The sequence below is a fragment of the Rhinolophus sinicus genome, linkage group LG05, assembly GCF_036562045.2.
Source record: "Rhinolophus sinicus isolate RSC01 linkage group LG05, ASM3656204v1, whole genome shotgun sequence".
In the NCBI taxonomy this organism is placed as follows: Eukaryota; Metazoa; Chordata; class Mammalia; order Chiroptera; family Rhinolophidae; genus Rhinolophus; species Rhinolophus sinicus.
Genome location: NC_133755.1, coordinates 21,463,294 through 21,482,219, shown reverse-complemented (window position 1 = coordinate 21,482,219; position 18,926 = coordinate 21,463,294). Strand labels below are relative to the sequence as shown.

The 18,926-nt window shown below is 35.2% G+C and overlaps 1 protein-coding gene across 1 annotated transcript; it reads right to left on the bottom strand.

Annotated features, from left to right (window-relative positions):
• Positions 1–674: 674 nt before the first annotated feature.
• Positions 675–18,792, bottom strand: YIPF4 (Yip1 domain family member 4). Its single transcript, XM_019741675.2, has 6 exons — positions 18,468–18,792; positions 10,413–10,566; positions 8,541–8,712; positions 5,698–5,775; positions 4,540–4,653; positions 675–1,755 (listed from the first exon to the last, which is right to left on the bottom strand). Exons 1-6 carry the CDS (start codon positions 18,544–18,546, stop codon positions 1,618–1,620), a joined length of 735 nt encoding a protein of 244 aa, XP_019597234.1. The 5' UTR covers positions 18,547–18,792; the 3' UTR covers positions 675–1,617.
• Positions 18,793–18,926: the final 134 nt, after the last annotated feature.

Below are 18,926 nucleotides of genomic sequence, written 5' to 3'. Positions count from 1 at the left end.
GTACTGACCTCAGGAACTTCTTAAGTGTGCCAAATGTTTATTTTACAGTTGCTGCTTCTGTAGCTATAGATTGTTCCTCACTACTTCATATTATTTTAGGTTCTGAAAGTTCCATCCCTCTGGTGCTTCGCATCTGTTTTCCTAAACTTGTTATAAAAAATCAGCATATGCAATTTTCCACATTATTCTGGCTCAAAGGTAGCTCCACACTTCCTGCAGCTTAAAATAAGATTTCCCTTTCCTTTTTGGCAGGGGAGAGGGTAAAAGGAAGAAAGATGGGCTTGACGTCTTGCTAATTTAATTTGTAGACTTGCTTCAGAGTTGCTGGGTATTTCCTGATTGATAAAGTTGCTAAAGGAATACATACCAAGAAATGGTCATGTTATCAAATTGAGGACAGCAGTAAGTCTTGCAGCTGAGACCAGAAAGGATAACATAATAATTTGCTACTAGCTATTAGGCATTTGCTATTTTATGAATGTAAATATTTTATCTACTTTACAAAGTAGTATTAATGAAAGGTACACATATAGTCTATGAAATTATCTGCAACAAAAATTTCATTAGCTAAAATTTCATACCATTTCCCTTAGCAAGTATTGTACATTTGTTAGAGTACTTGATACTTGTTAAAATATCAAGTAATACAGGACAAGATGTTATAAAACAAAACACACCGCTGGGAAGCATTTTATTTTTTTCTACTTCATATATAACATTGGACCACAAGATTTTAAAGGTCTCTTTCCAGCAACGTTTATGACTTAGGAATGCCACTTAAAAATATTTACTGATGCTATAAACATTACTGCTTTTCTACATATTGACAATTTTAATGAATGCCATATCCATTATACTTTTGCTCCTTTGGTCAGAAATATAAACAGAAATTTAAATCAGATGTTTAGATATTCAAAAATGGCTTTTAAAAGCACACCCAAACAAAGTAAATCTACATCAGTAACTGTTAAAATTAGTATTAGCTGTTATTAAGAATTCTTAACAAGGACATATTGAAGTATGTGTAAGATTTTAAAAATTACATACAATTTAAAAAACAAATTTAAATTTATAAATAAGATTAATGGCCAAATTAAAGAAAGTTTAAGCATCCGATTTAAAATATCTTAATTTTTCGGTTATTCATAAATATATTTTGTGAATAATAAGAATTATTTCATAAATATACATGTATAAATATAAATATATATCTACAGGATCTGTGATGCAGGAGAAAACCCCTTAAAGAAAAAAAATTGCACTTTTAGATTATCAGGATGTTGTAATTTTTCCGCTTTAAGTGAAGTATAATTACCATTCCAGGTGTTTTTGGCACAAGTATTTAGGTGAATATTAACACAATCTTAAAAACACAATGCTTTTATATTTTATTTACTGGAATATGAAGAATCAAACAGACTTCTGACCAAAAAATCCAGATAACTGCAACTGCTTACTTAAATACAAAAAATATTGGTTAAAAAAAACCTTAAACCTGTCTTTACATCTGGAATATGTAAAATTTTACCAGTAATGAGTTTTCTTCAATCCCTTCAGCAAAAGTTCCCAGGCTTCACACAGATGTAACATTGTCTTTTTCTACTCACATGACTTAGATCACACCCCAGTATATAAGGACAAAAAATAAATGTATAGTAAAAAGATTGGATAAATCAGAAGAGGCTTTTTGGTCTTGAATTCTTCACCCACTAACAATGAAGCAGCACTGTAGGCAGCCCAAAATACACCAAACAGCTTTAAAAAACAAACAGAAAAGAAAAAGGGCAGCATATTAGCAAGTCAATTAACATTCTGGGTATCAAAGAGCAAAAAAAAATATTTACAATATTGTTTAAAACAATCCTGACAACCAATTGTGGTATACAGTAAAAAATCTTACTGAGAATGCTTAAAACTTATTAAGAATGTTAGCCCTTGCTCTGCTCCTTGACTTCTGCAAATGAAGTGTTTTGTTATCAAACTTGTCTAATCAAAAGAATCACCTGGGGTGCCTATTAAAAAGAATTCTGGGGTTCATTCTAGTTCTGATAAATCAGAATTTCTAAGGAAAGGGTCCAGTTATTAATCTTTTTAACAAGTGTCCCTGGTGATTTAAGATAAGTCAATTTTTGGAAAAAGTATTATTGGGCCAAACTGCTGAAAGAAATTTGATTGCTAAAGGAAAACTACTTGATCCTTACACAGTAGAAATGTTTTCCTTTATTTTCTTCTAAGAAGTAGGAAAACAGATTAAGTGAAAATTTTACACAATGTTTAAGTATCACAACATTTTCCCAGGAATAGATAGAAGTGTAGGGTTAAATAAAAAGGAGGGGAAAAAACGTAACATTTTGGTCAAGAATTTTAAAAAACATACTGTTGTTTTCTGATTATACACATATCTAATTTTAAATTTTTTCCACTGGAAATTTATGTAAATACTTACTGATATAGTCACTTTTTACGGAATAAAATGAAAGGAAGACCTTCAAGGGTAGAAACCAGGATAACTATGATAGAAACATAGTTTGTCACATCATTGGCACAGAGCAGGATTTGTCAACTTGCAATATTGACATTTGGGGTCGGATAACTGTTGTGGGAAGCTGTCTTATGCATTGTAGGATTTTTAGCAGTCCCCCTGGCCTCTACCCGCTAATACTAGTAACATTCCACCCCCACTTCCAATTTGAGACACCCCAAAATATTTCCAGATATTGCCAAATGTATTTGGGGGGTAAAATTGCCCTCAGTTGAGAGCCACTAGCACAAAAGTAAAAAATAAATATTGGCAGACTGGTTGAAAATGTATTTGAGATGGTCCAACATTCTATCATGCTTTTTAAACTAAAAACAACAACAACAAAAGACCTACAAAATATTTTAAGCCTACAGAAAAGTATAGGGAAATATATGGAATAATTATGATCAAATTGCATTTGTATGTTATGATTCAATTTTTTTGTTGTAAACAAATGCTTAAAGATTAATAAGAATTATAGATTTAATGTTTCAGAAATTAATGGTTGTAGATTAAACTGTATTCTAGTGCTAGAGTTAAATGATGAGTTATGCAATATATTTCTCAACAAACCTTGGAATGAAACAAGAAACATGTGTAATAATAGCTCACTATACACAGAAGATTAAGTGATTAGGAAAAAATTTTGGCAAAGAAAAATCTGAAGTTTAAAAACCATGTTGTCCTGAGTTTTTAATGACATAAATAAGACTTTTTCATTTTATAATAATACATTCACATGCTGCATAAAGAATGTTAAATACCAATTTTCAGTTGAACTTGATGACTAAAAATGACTACAGGACACAGTTTTAGCAATTTTGGGTGTAGTGTCAGCAGTATTCAAACAGGCTTTAGCCCAATTATAAAAAAAAAAAAAAAAAAAAAAGCACAAGCAGGAAGTGATCATGTATGATTTCAGTAAAGTGGTATATTCACTACAGCTAGATAATTAAATGAGAGCATGGGGTTAGCTCCTGCACTGCAAGACTTTTAAACTAAGTGCTAATAACACCGATAAAAAATTTTTTTGGATTAGATTGTAGAAGAAAGAAAAGTAGTTGTTGAGATTCCTATTTTGCAGAAGAGGATAAGAAATCTCCCCAAGGCAGACAGCAAGTTAAGTGGCAGACCAGGATTTGAATTCAGAACTGACTGGTTCCAAAATCCACATTCTTCTCAATATCCAATGCTTATATATCAGGATTAGCCTGTAGTTACCCAATTCTAAATGGAATCATTTCTTTTATATTGGAATAATAATGAACTTTAAATAAAACTAAGTGTCATAAAAATTAAATGGCTCTACTTAAAAAATACTTTAGTGTAAAAGCTACATAATGGTAGTTCTGAAAGTGGTGGTCTTAAGAAGTCCTATTTTTCCATAAAGAAAAAAAACATTCACTGTATAACATACATACATGTGCTAAAGCAGTCATTTATTTCCCAAAGTTGTTCAAAATTAGTAAATGCCAAAATTTAAGTTATATTACTACTGATTATTAATTCTTAATATTATCAGTAAGTGTTTAAAATGGGGACAAATGTTAATATAAATTTAATACAGCACAAAGAAGTCTTTACCTGTGCAATATAGAAAAGCCAATTTATTAGAACCATGTCTATCATATTTGAGGTTACTATTCAAATAGGAGTAACAGTTATTCAATAAATGTCCAGTGGATTTCTAAATAAATATTTCCCATAAAATCTAAGTCAGATAAACTCATATTATAAACACAGAGAAGAAAAATTCAACATTAAAAAAAATTCTCTGAGTGTAATTATCTTGAGGACTGATTTGATCTTGTTCTTTATTCCCTTCTACACATGCATTATAATTTCTGGTGATTAAAAAGAGGAAAAAATACAATTGGTAAAATCAGAGAGTAAGGTCATTAATCCAAAATACTACCAATTGTTTGATAAATATAGACTACAATATTCTTAACCAGAGAACTATTATACTTTTGTTATTGGAAAATAGTTACCTACTTTTTATAATACATAATACTCACTTTTATAAGTGTAGACACCACTTCAAATGATCCAACCACCAAAAGTACAGGGGCTATTACAATGAGAGGAAGTAGTGAATATCCTATAACTCCAAGAACTTGGCCATATGCAACCTGTGAATTTTCAAATTTTAAAATAAATATCATAGAAATCAAGAGACTCATTTTAATCACTAATATCATAAATTCTCTGTTATATTTACATAAATGTGACTATAAAGAAATCATGATGTATTATACCCCTTACATTTCAAATTATTATATATTACGCTATGTTTTTCCTATACATACCTACCATGATAAAGTTTAATTTGTAAATTAGGTAAAAGATTAACAACAGTAACTAAAAATAAAATAGAACAATTATAATAATATACTGTAATGAAAGTTATGTGACTGTGGTCCCTCTCTCTGATAACTGATCTGATAACCTAGAGTGCTACTAAGTGACTAACAGGCAGGTGTATATACAGTGTGGATACTAAACAAAAGGATGAATCACATCCGGCACAATATGTCATCACCCTACTCAGAATGGCAAGCAAATTAAAATTTATGCATTGTTTATTTCTAGAATTTTCCATTTAATATTTTTGGATGGTGGTTTATCACAGGTAACTGAAACTGCAGAAAGTGAAACCCCAGATAAGGGGGAATTACCTGCAAAAATATAAAACAGTGCCACTCTTCTCACTAACTTTTGTGTTTAGAAAACAGTTATTTTTCTTTAAAAGGTATTATTTATGCTAAAATATATTTGGTTTTATAGTTTTAAATGAATAAATACATATTTAACATTTTTATTTTAGTTTCTAATCTGGTAAATATTGATAACTATATCCTATATAAAGAAATCCTTTGGGGACTCTCAATAAGTTTGAGAATTGCTATAAAAGAGAATAAATTGTATGCTTTCCTAAAAAGCTGTAAACTACTTATGAGTGGGATGGAATCTTTTCTTTCTGCTTCATTTCTTGTAACATTTACTGAGTATGCACAATACTAATATGTTGATCATCTTAAAGAAAGTAGCATAACCTAAGAGCAATTCTAGCACAAGAAACAATTATAATGAATATAGCTATTGATGGTATCTGCAGTATCAAAAATAAAGCTTACCATAAAAAACAAAGGCTATTTTCAAAATGAACCACTTACTTCTCCACCAAGAACTCTGGCCAGTAAGAAAATTGTTAGTGAACCAAATATCCAAATGGTTATAATCCATGAGACCACCTTAAGGGAAAAAAAAATTTCATGCAATTAATATCTTTATACCAAATAAGCTGATAATTTCCCAGGAAATCAGTTTTCTGCCATATAAGATACTTTGGTATACCCAATTTCAGGTCACAGAGAGTTTGTTTGGGTTCCCAGGTATCTTTCCACAACTTAATAAGAACACAATGTGTAATGCAATTTTATATCCAAATTGAAATTTAGTAATGATCAATTACCTAAAGAAACCTCAGTATTTCAAGATCTATGATTACTGTAAAAAGAGAATAAAGTGTTTACTCCCAACCCCCTGGCTGACAGCATCCTGCAAGGAAAATTCATCCCTGAAACAAGCTATCAGTCTACTCAGGACGTCTTTAAAATTTACGTTAATTATACATTTATCCAAGTAATAGAATATGGGAGACATTTCAGATCATTTTAACTTCTGAGACTTAGTGTAATAATAATACATGCACATATTTCCAAGTTCTGTCTGCTTGGAGGGTCTAGAAATGATAATGCCCCAGCAGCTACATAAACATATTTATTGCCCAGGTCCTGGTTTCTAAATATCATTCTGCATTAAAAGGAATTAGGAATCCTTAATTCCAGGGCTGATGCAGTTAAAAATAAAAGATAAGTCCAGAACACTTTTTGGCATCAGAGGGAAAGGAAGTGCTCAAAAAAGGATGGGAATATGTCGAAAGGACACAGAAGCTAACCTGAAGGAGCTCCCAATGGCTAAAGCTGCAACAATCTGAGCAATAAAATAAATGATAGTATTGGATTATAATTCAGAAAATAAAATAAATATCCATGAGTCCATACTGACATAAATAAATGAATGATTAATGGCAAAGGAGGGGTAGATGTGCCATAGAGAATACCAATTAACACATATAGAAGAAATGAGGAAAACAGAAAATCACCATTCAGTCAACAATACAGTAATTATTGTTGCATGCAATATCCATCAATAGATGCCAAAACTAGTGGGCTAAAGTTTAATGAGAAATAGGGTGATTGCATAGTCACAAAGTATAAAATATTTATTACTTGAAAAGGTGAAAACAGCAATTTCACAGTGAGGGAGTTGGGCAGACACTACCCTATCACCTAACCAAGTAATCAACATTAAACAGCACCAGTAATAAGCCATCAATATCATATAATCCCTGGTTGTACGTAGAGAAGGGCACAATGTCACTTCTGTGGTATTCTTGACAAAAATACCACAGAAATATTCTTGACCCCAATCCAGTCATAAGAAAACATCAAGCAAAGCCAAACTGAGCAACATTCTATGGAAGTAGTAATCTTCTGTTTTTAGCTTTAGAACACTTTATTCAAATGAAAGATTATACAAAATAAATAAAATTAGAGATATTCTAGAAGGATTGGTAGGAGACCAGAGATCCCATTCAATTTCTTCAACGGTCCTTATACTTTTAACAGAATACCTGATATAAACTACTGAGCTAAAATAAATTTAAATAGAATAGGATCTTGCTGTGAGGAGACTATTTTGGGTTATCTGGGTGAGCACTAATGTAATCAAACTGTCCTTAAAAAAAGGAGGCAGGGGCCAGTCCTGTGGCTCAGGCAGTTGGAGCTCTGTGCTCTTAACGCCGAAGGCTGCTGGTTCGATTCCCACATGGGCCAGTGCCAGATGGCTCAGTTGGTTGGAGCGTGGGTTCTCAACTACAAGGTTGCTGGTTTGACTCCTCAACTCCCGCAAGGGAAGGTGGGCTGCGCCCCCTGCAACTAACAACCGGCAACTGGACGTGGAGCTGAGCTGCGCCCTCCACAACTAAGACTGACAGGACAACAACTTGACTTGGAAAAAAGTTCTGGAAGTACATACTGTTCCCCTATAAAGTCCTGTTCCCCTCCCCCCCCCAAAAAAAAAGAGGCAGAAGGAGATTTGACTACAGTAGAGAAGAAGAAAATGTGACCATGCAAACAGAAACTGCATTGATGAGGCCAGAAGCCAAGGAACACTGGGAACCTCTAAGACATGGAAAGAGGCAAGCAAGAGATTCTTCCCTAGAGTCTCCAGAGAACCAGCCCTGCTGACATTTTGATCTTAGCCCTTTCACACTCATTTTGGACTTCTGACTTCCAGACATGCAAAAGAATCAATCTGCATTGTTTTAAGGCACTAAACTTGTGTAAATTTATTACAGCAGCAACAGGAAACTAATTCAATTCCAAATCACTCTGTGGTAAAGAGTTATTTTTTACTCCTCTAAAGACTTAAACTAGGGATCAGGGAGTGATGTGTGTATGTTGTGTTTTGATGATAAAGACCCTGAGAGTAGGACGAAGTATTATATGAAAACTAACATTAATGGAATCCTGGTCATTTATTAAAATGTTTATTTTAAAAAACAGAACTAAAAAGGAATAAAATTATGGTAAGAACATGGCTGTAAGTTTTGTGTTTCAAACTCTTCACTCCTTGGGGAAATCAGAAAGGGCATGGGCAGCCCTTTTGGTTACTTCTGCTCAACTGGGAGAAGTTCCATCCATTTACCCTAGTCGCTACACAAATATTAATATTTTCTACATGAATGATGATGTAGAAAAGTTTGGAAAGCATTAATCTGAGGCACTCCCCACATATTTAATTAATAGTTCCAGGGATGTACAAGTGAGAAATAATGGGTAAAGGTAAAGCATTTCTCAAATATAATGCAGTATTATAGCTAACATTTGGCTATCTCTAATTTTAAAACTCTTAAAATATTTAGAATTTGTATAAAGTAAAATATACTTACCTTAAACTGTCCATATAATGATATCATGGAAAAGAATAGAACGACAGCCAGAGGACCCCAAAAGTCAGGATTGTCTCTCACCACTTGTCTATTAAAACCAAGTGACGGCATTGGCATCAAAACACATCGGATTTTGTAGTAAATATCCTTTAGATCGATATCCAATTCCTCCCTATAATTATAGGATAAACATTCTTAAAAGAAACACACTTCTGAACACTAAGACAGCTGCAGTAGAATTTAAGTTTAAATACAATGGTATAGTCTCCATAGGTAAAAAAAAAAAATTTGCATTTGAAATATTTCACTGATTCCAAGTGATATTCACTGATATTCAATATTTCAATATCTCTAAAGTTGGGCTGCTTCTCACAATTGCTGGTGTCTTACATTGTTGTCATCCTGGAGTGAAACCAAGTGCTTCCAAAGTTTGCCTTTCCTTTTGCCAGTCTCCTGGAGACACTACCAATTTGGGACAACTTTAAATAAAATTCTCTGGTTGAGACTTTTTTGGACCATACCGATAATTCAGACTATAATCCTATAGGAGCATTGGTGTGGGGTTTACATTCTCAGAGGAAATTTTTCTTCCAACCCCAAAACTAGTGCTAAACAGAGAAACTTCCCTGCTGTCACTTTGTAAGGTGGGTGATTTCTTATTTATCCTTACACTAAGGACATAGCCCTTTGATGTCCTAGCTTTATGCTGTCTTAAGTATTTCTTCTTTCTTACTGATAAATGTAAAATAAATGCATCTTATAATCCATAGTGCTTTAGACTTGATGAAATATGGTATATTAACATAGAAATAGGATACTTTAGCACTTCGTGTATCAATAATTACTACATAGAATAATTCAGTAATGCTTTGATTTTAAAAGCTCTAGGTTCTTCGTTCCAAAATTGTTAAGTTCTTTACTCCCCCGCCCCCCCAAAGTAATACATCGTCACTTCAAAAAAAAAAAAAATGAGGGGGCTGGCCCAGTGGCTCAGAGGGTTAGAGCTCCATGCTCCTAACTCCGAAGGCTGCCGGTTCGATTCCCACATGGGCCAGTGGGCTCTCAACCATAAGGTTGCCAGTTCAACTCCTCGAGTCCTGCAAGGGATGGTGGGCTTGCCCCCTGCAACAAAGATCGAACACGGCACCTTGAGCTGAGCTGCCACTGAGCTCCCAGATGGCTCAGTTGGTTGGAGCGTGCGGGCTCTCAACCATAAGGTTGCTGGTTTGATTCCTCAACTCCTGGAAGGGATGGTGGGCAATGCCCCCTGCAACTAAGAATAACAAATGGACCTGGAGCTGAGCCGCGCCCTCCACAACTAAGATTGAAAGGACAACAACTTGACTTGGAAAAAGTCCTGGAAGTACACACTGTTCCCCAATAAAGTCCTGTTCCCCTTCCCCAATAAAAAAAATCTGGGGGAAAAAAAAGGCTGCCCTACAGTCCTCTCACTGGTAGCTCTAGTATTTCTATATGAGAGAGATTGTGGAGCGGTAATGTTTTTGGAAGTCTTGATTTGTCTTAAACTGAATTTCCATAGCAAGCACCCAAGCGCTCTGCTTTTTTAGATTGCATGTTTACTTGAGGTTAGCCCTAACAGTTTGAACAGTTTATGGGGTGGGGTGTGTGTGGGTGTCTGTGTGCATGCACACGCATGTGCTATGATTCTTTTAATTTTTGCCATTCAATAGGTTAAAATATTATCTTATTATTTCAGCTTTTTAAATTACTAGTAAAATTGAAAAAAGCCATAACTTTTGATCAAAAAGGTTAAGATTTTCCATATTTATCTTTAATTAATAATGAAAAATTGTAATGATCCCACAGACAACCCTTAAAAACCAAAAACTACATGTTACTATTTTTACATACAAGAGGGGCTTGTTATCATCAGGATCATCATCTTCGACTTCCAATAACCAGCCATATCCTCTTTGTCTCAGAAATGTAGTCGCTGTAGATTCTTTGATGAAATCTCCACCAAGGTTTAATTTGACATCTGGGGCTCCTATGGAACCACTGAGCTCTTAGGAGAAAGGAGGACAAAACTATCAACCAAGGTAAAATATGTGAATTTTAACTAATATGAGCGTATATTCAACTAAGACAATTATCATTTTAAGATCTATTGCATACAGTCTTCATATTTTAAAGTTAGAGATACCTAAATACCATCTTTTATTTTACAACAAGAAAAGAAGAGAGAGGTGAAGACATAGGAAAGGTTCTGCAGCTAATTAGAGAATCTAGACTGGTAACAATAACTTTAAATCTTAAATGGAAGATATATACAAAATAGAATACATGATACCATTTTGGATTCCTTTCATTCTGATATACATTGTGTGCTTCAGGACAAAGTGATTGTATAGATTCTTTTTAAAGGCATTACACATACACACACACACACACACAAACCACTAGACATAACTTATTTGCTAAAGGAAAACTATACATTACTTTCTAATGTACATATTCACACATTCTTTCATTTAAATCACCAAATATCTATACTAAATGCTTCATACATGAATGCTTAGCTATAGGTAAATGACTAGTAAGAGTGCCCTGCTATTTCAGCTAACTTTTCTTTATGTAATTATATCATTCATCTTTAGTTTTGGCAAAAATAAAAGGTGTTTTTTTTTTTAGATCAGCTCTAAAAGAAGATGAAGAGATTCAATTACCCACATTAAAAAATAAATTCCATTCATAGTCTGTACAGTAGCTTAAGGTTACAGATAATCACAATAGTACAAATGTCACATTTTCTGGTTGAAAAAAAAATGCGAATAGTAAAGAACTTGCTTGAGGTCATACAGGAATTAAGAAGAAAAAACACATTTGTAGGACCAGACAACATGCACTAGTAAACAACCATGTTTTTATGTGGTTAACTAGAAGTCACATGACTAGAGTGGTACTTTAGAAAATAATTTTGGCAGCAGCAAACCAGAACATTCTTAACACAGACATATTTTCTCTGGAGATCACATACAGTAGAAAGAAAGCCTATTTTTAACCTAAATTTTAGGGTTAGCTTTTGAGAACAGCCATTAAATTTTTGGCTTAAACTTCAATCTATGAGTGGATCAATTATGAGCCACATCTTGGTCTGGTTGTGAGAATTCTTGAAATTAATTACAATAAAGTGTGCATTCTGAAGCCAAGTCCCAGCTTAGCTACTAATTAATACAGCAAATCATTAATGTCTTCTGCTCTCCAGTTTCCTATTCAAAGTTCTTTCAAGGTTTAACATTATGATTCTAAAAAGAGTTTACTCAGCTAGAGATAAAATGCAAGTACTTTTGAATGTACTGTCCTTTCTACTTAAATTTAAAAAATAGTCCCAGTAGATGCTGTTATAGAATCTTGGAATTAAAATATTCTCTCAATTACTTTTTGCTTCTTTGTCTTAAACTTAGTTGAAAATGAAAGTTGAAATTTAACTAAAATTCCATTTCCAATAGGTACAAAGAGTGTTTTTCTCAATTTAACAAGAGGAAGATTTAGATCAGGAAGTCATTAGTACAGCAGTGACATTAAAGGTTTTGGAATTATGAGGCAGGAAAGGACCTTAACAACTGTTTCCTGACCTGTAGAAAGGACTACACTTAAAGTCCTTAATCTAAACCAAGAAAGGATATATAAATTATAGTGCTATGGAACGCTATGATAAAGAATTGTAATGTTTAACAGTTTGTCCTAACGTGGATGCCCGAACCTCAAAAAGGAACCTTTAGCTTACAATTCATAGGAATGCCAGGAATAGCAGTTTGACACATCCCTCAATATGCTCCTTCCAGACACAATTAGGTGTGGGTACAAAAAAAAAAAAACCAACAAAAAAGTCCAAAAAATTGGTAGTTAATCTAACATGTTAGCAAGCTAACAAGTAAAGCATGTCAAAAAACAAGGAGAAAGATTCCAAATCACTCCAGGAGTACAGCTGTCTTAAGTTAAACCAGAGTTAAGAACCAGCTAGCTTGGTTGTCAACTCTTAGGTATCCAGAATTAAAAAAAACACTAACTTTAAATTAATTCCTTCTTACTACACTATGTATAATATTCTTCTCATTTTCTAAGTAAGAAAAATGTAAAGATAATAAATATAAATGGATTTAAGAGGAAGTCATCTTTGGAAAAAATATTTGTGATTACTTGGTTAATGTTTGTAAGTTCCTGGTGGCAGGAACTAAGTGTTTTTGTTGTAGTTTTGTTTTGATCATATATCCCAAGTACTTATGATAGAGTCTGGTCCTTAGTAGGCAATGTGCTGGTTGAACGAATTAATAGTAGGCCAAATAGCTGCATATAGCTTAAATCAAGAAGTGACATTAAAGACTTAATGAAACAAATACACAAAATTACATTTGAATTTTGGAAACATAATCTTAGCTGCACTATGGAGGATTGACTTAACAGGAGAGAAATTTGAGCAGGGAGTATGGTCAGGAAGCAACAGTAAAGAGTATAGATGAGAAATGGTAAGGACTTGAACTAAGGCAGTGTCAGTAGAGAAGGAAAAATAATTATTTAGTTATTCTGGAGCTATTCTGAAATAATTTTATTGGCCAACTGAATATCAGAAAGTGAGAGAGAGACTAGAGTCAAGTTTCTAGCCTTTGGCAAGAGGTACTCTATCACAAACATTAAGTAATTTTCACTTTAGTACCTCCCTCATTTTCAAGATTAATCAAGTAATCCATCAATAAATATTTATGGATTATTTATTTCTATAATGCAGAGAGTGATATAAAGACGTGAGATACTTTGAGGAGTTTAAAATCTAATTGATAGTATATTTAAACAGTGAAATATTATTCAGTCAGAAAAAGGAATGAGTTACTGATTCATGCTGCAACATGGATGAACCTGGAAAACATGCTGAGCAAAACAAGCTAGACACAAAATACTATATTACCCCATTTATATTAAATATCCAAAAGAGGCAAGCCTATAGAGATGTAAATTAGTGGGATGCAAGTGGGAGAACGGAGAGTGACTGAAAATGGGTACATGGTTATGGGGTTTCTTTTTAGAGCGACGAAAGTGTTCTAGGATTAGATAGTGGTGATGATGGCACAACTTTGTGAATAAACCAAAAACCACTGTATTAGATGCTTTAAAAAGATGAAGTTCATGGTATGTGAATTTATCTCAATAAAAAAATCTAAGATAAAATGTGACACAAAATCCTATTAGTAGTGGAAAACACACTCTTCTGTAGGTAAACAGTGAGTATTTCCAACTGGTCATAGGTGCCATAGGAGTAAAGAGGCCTAAGCTATCAAGAGAGGTGGTCAGGAAGGCTATGTGGAGGTAGAACCTGCATTTGGCTATGAGGGATGGCTGGTTGAGCAGCGAAGAAGGAATGAGAAATCATTTCAAGGAAAAGAAATGGCAGGGACAAAGGCATGTGATCGGCACAGATTTCATCTCCAAAAGTTGTGGAAGATAGGTTGGGGACAAACTGTTAAGAGGGCTAAATATCAGGCCAAAAAACCCCACTTGTCTTTCATTTTATAGGCAAGTGTTTCTTTATGCGTGTTCTGTGCAATCTGGATCCTACCAGATGCCCTCCACAGAAGACTTTTAACGTTCACTAAGTTTGGAAAACCCTGCATACTACAACGCCAACTTGAAGTTTCAGAACTAATATTGGCATATTAAAGTCTCTGGGTATTCTGCCTTAAGGAAACTAGTTTAACTTAGCTTAAACATTATTTACTAAACTTAAGCTGTCATGGAACCTTTCCCTTTTGGGAAACACTGTCGAAGATAGTTCTGTAGATGATAGGAAACAAGTGAAATTCCAGCAGAGTGGTAGAGATTGCTGGATGCCGAGGAAATAGGAAATAACAGATAGTTTAGCTGTGAAAATGAGGAAAAAGGAAATAGATTTAATTTAAAATTCTGTCCATTAGGAGGGACCTGTGAGTGATAGCAGAGATGGAAGAAACCAGAGAAGAAGTAGAAAATGCTAGAGAGAAAAACAGAGAAAAGAAAGGTTCCAAGTGAAGCAGAGAGATATGGAAATAAAAGCAAAAAGCACTGGTAGAGGCTTATCCTAGGAAAGAAAAAAAGAAAACTTTCCTTTAAGATTTGGAGGAAAAAAATCAGTGTTCCAATATAAATACAAAGATATTTAGAGGTAGAAAAATATGGGGTTGGGAAATGGCTATTGGGTGGCTTAGATCATCTTTCTCGCTTAGTTGTCTGTTCATGTCCTCTCCAACTGTTGAATTTCTGTTAAATTAGTGTTGGCTTCAGTTCTAGTAGCACAACACCTTTATCTTAATCAAAAAGTATCATGTAGTCATTCATTCATCAAACATTTACTGAGTTCCTGATATGTGCCAGGCTCTGTTTTAGGCAGTGGGTATAATACTGGGAATAAAGCACAGTTCTAACCAAAAGAGCTCATGGTCTAAATCACCATTGTTTTATGTCTGTGAAAACTGAGAATTATAAGCTATAGGGACTGCCTCCACCAATTATTTTACTTAGGTAGTTAAGAGAATGCTCTTCCAGCTTTTCAATCTGAAATACTCCTACTTATCCTTCAAAACATACCTCATCTGTCCCTGAAGACTTCCTTGATCCCTCCCTACACAATTAACCACTTCCTCCTTTGAACCATACTTTTATTACATTTATTACATACAATGAAATTTTTAAATCTTTTTCTTATTAGGTCATTTCTTGGGGTCAGGGACTTCCTCATATTCAGTCCCTTGCAAATGGAGGTTCTCTCTCCATCCTACATATACAAAATGTTATTTATCCTTCAAAGTTTAGCAAAATATCACCTCCATCAAATTGTCCTTGATCTCCCAGCTAAAAAAAATTTCCTCCTCTTCTGATCTTCCATCATTCTAAACCAGTGCTTCTCAAGTTTTAATGTGCATATGAATCACTGAAGGATCTTGTTAAAATGCAAATTATGATTAAAGCAGATTCTGCATTACTAAGCGCCCAGGTAAACCCAATGCTGATTGAAGGTCTGTAGACATAAACCAGGCAAATAATTAGTTTGTCTGATATAAAATAAATTCAAAGGACTGCTTTAAAGACTTCTATACTACACTTTACATATGTATAACAGTATCATTATGTATACATATGTATACATTCTTGCATTTATACACCTGCATTTCATCACTGCTTTTGGATGTAGTTTCATACCAGAGACTTGAATATTTGGTCTGCATTTCACTGTTCATTTATTTATTCATTTATTGGCTTATTCACACATAGCTCATGTTCTTTCAACTATACTTATGGATCCAGCTTTTAAACACATTGTCTTAAATAATTCTCAGAAAGTGCTGTGTTTTTCATTTTATAGGTGACAAAATGGACATTTACAGAACCTATGTAACTTGCCCATTATCACATAACTACTATAGGAGTCAGGACCTTAATTGAAGTCTTCTGGCACTAAATCAAATACTTTTTTAGTTATTACATCTAAAATGTGCTAAGTTTTGTAGTCCAAAGTATCAATGTCACATGAGATAAAATAAAGCAGTAATCCTTCATTTCTGTAACAATTATTTTGTGATGTTTATATTCTGGGTTCCATGGTAGGTGCTGGGGCATAGAAAAGATTAGAGAAGTTTCTGTTTCTGAGGGACAGTTAAACAAGGTTTCACCAAAGAAGAAGCATTTGAGTTCAGTCTTAAGTTTCAACTTGGGATAAGGAGGAGAAAGGCATTTTAAGCATGAGGATCAGGATATGCATAGATACGGAGACGAAAGATCAAGGAAGATTTTTGGACAAAAGGACATATGTGGTCAAATAGTTAGGAAAGGTACCATTAAGGAGAGATGTGGATAGAATCTAGAAGGAAGGTATATACTAAAAATATCTTTAAGACACAAACATTCATGGTTAGAGAAACAGCTTAAAATGGGAGAAGCAAGAATTTACATGACATGCTTAGGAACCAAAGAAAAGACTTGGATTGCAGAGTCATGTTGGAGGACAATAAAAATTAAGTGTGGGGCCAGTTAATACTGAAATCCACACAGCAGCATCATTGCTAACATGTATTGAGCACTTCACTCTACCAGATATAGTACTAAGTGCTTTGCATCTGCAAAAGATTTGAGCACTTGGGTATCATTATTCCCTTTTTGTGTATAAGAATACCGAGGTTAAGAGAAGCTGAGTAACTTGCCCAATACATCACACAGATAGTAAATGGTAAAGGCAGGATGCAAAACCAAGACTCTTAATGCTACACTTCAGATGCACTATTCGATTTATTAAAATATAACAAAGCAGCAACATGATTTAGTGGAAAGAAATCTGAGAAGACAGAACACTCGATCTCAATTACAGAGCCTTCATTTGGAAGTTACTGAACTTCTCTAAGCCTGTTTTATTATAAAATGCAGGAATAATAAAACTCAGCAGGATTCTTATAAAGACCAACCAAGACATTTGCTTAAAATACTCTGTAAATTTCAGCTGTACAAAGTTATACACACGAGGGTGTTATTATACATATATCTACCCTTGTCTATATATCTTTGCATGTAAAGGGAGTCTATATATCCTTGAAGGTTATATGGAGAAGTTTGAATAAACCTTATGGATTTTACTTATTCTAGGTTTCTTGGCTTAATATATAGTCAGTGGGTTAGCTCATTATATCATTCTGTCAGATTTCTTAGGTGTATTTAAGAAAGGTAATTCCTGGGGGAAGGGAGGATATGAAAACTATATACACAGATACAGGAGTTTGAACAAACATCAGGTTCTGATACTCAACGATACTTTTTTTTTTCAAGCCTGGGAAATTAAAGTTGCTATGCCTTCCTAAGCGCTATGCTACCAAATGTAGATGAAACAAATTGCAATATTCTGGTTTGCTGTATTTCGCCAAACAGTCATGTTAAATTTAAAAGAAATGTATCAGTTATGTTCTCTATGATAAATAACATTTTTATTTTACATTTTAAATTGTAACCAAAACTACAGTACTATTTAAAAACACACACAGTATTAATCAAAAAGCAAAATAAGGAAGACAAATCAAAGAAGGGAAAACAAACTGTACTAACTGATGCACTATGAAACCGGATTTCTGAGGAAATACTACATTCTTCTCTAAACTGCAATTTCTATAGGTAAATATAATTTATTTTTCCTATCAGACAGGCAGTCTGGTCACTGGAAAATCACTGGTGTACAAAGTCTAATAAAAGCAAAATTTGAAAATAACTAGCAAGGAAAGAGTCCAGTTTCAGAGTCTGGGAAGGAACAGAGAAAAGGAGGTAAACAAGTTTTCCTACGCTATAGAGAAATATTCGTCAAAACAGTACAGGGAAATCTGCAGAAGCTATTGGGAACACCTAGCTGGATTACAAGAAGTTTCGAATATACATGGGTCTACTTCTCTGAATATTGAGGTCAAACACTAAAAAAACAGGAGGAAAAGTGGGACGTCGCCAAGATATCAAATTCCATGTATTTGCAGCGCCGAATCCAATCCCAACAAAAGTTGTCTATTGATAAATAACAGAGGAACACTGCGTTCCTTCCTCGTTCTCCTTTGCACCTACTCTGGCCAGGCAATCGTGTTTCTAAGTAACAAGTCATTTCAGAATTGAAATCTTCGGGTTCCGTGGATCCACTTGAGGTGGGCAAGTCACCCAGAAAAACCTGCCCCAGACGCAGCGGGGAAAGCCAGAGCCGACCAAAAGAACTTGGAAAGCTCCCCACACTCCTCCCTCGGCCACTCGGGCCCTGTCGAAGGCCCCGCAGACGCAGAGGGCTTGAGTCACCAGTCAGCTTGCTGCCCGTCCCCACCCGGCCACAACCACCTCAGCAGAAAGACGGTGCCGCGTCAGGCCCAGTGTCCGAGGTGACGGGCCCGCCGCTAGGGCTTGTGTGTGTGGGGGGGTCAGTCTCACCTTCTGCATCAGCTGAGGAGACAAAGGTGAAGTCCCCGTTAGTGGGGGAATACGCCGGGGGCGGGCCCGGCGGCTGCATCTCGCGGCCCCTCAGAGCCTGCGGCGGTGGAGGAGGCTGCGGCGGGCCCAGGCCCCAAGGTGGCCACGGCGCCTACCCGCACGCGCGCCCTACGGTGCGGCCCGCAAGCAGGGAGATGCAGGCTGGAAGCGAGACCCGCAACAAGCGCAGGGGGCCGCGGGGGCTACCCCGAGACCGCCCCACCAAAGTCCTCTCGGTGGCGACCGCCCAAACACCACGACGCCGGCGCCCTGACAGGACCATAACAGTGACAGCGCACCTGGGATTGGCTCTTTGTAATGTGCTCTCCCATTGGCTCCCGTAGCGGCGTTCTGATTGGGTCGCCTTGTTGTGGATTCCGGAAGTTTACCCAGGACTGAAAGTTCCCTTCTAATTCGTGG

Bases quoted from the DNA above. Each gene is read 5' to 3' on its own strand.
- YIPF4 (XM_019741675.2), bottom strand. From the start codon at position 18,546: ATGCAGCCGCCGGGCCCGCCCCCGGCGTATTCCCCCACTAACGGGGAC. The intron at 8,713-10,412 runs GTATGTAAAAAT...CTATAATTATAG, and splicing joins GATGATAACAAGCCCCTCTT to GGAGGAATTGGATATCGATC. The intron at 5,776-8,540 runs GTAAGTATATTT...TTTTCCCTTAAG, and splicing joins CATTATATGGACAGTTTAAG to GTGGTCTCATGGATTATAAC.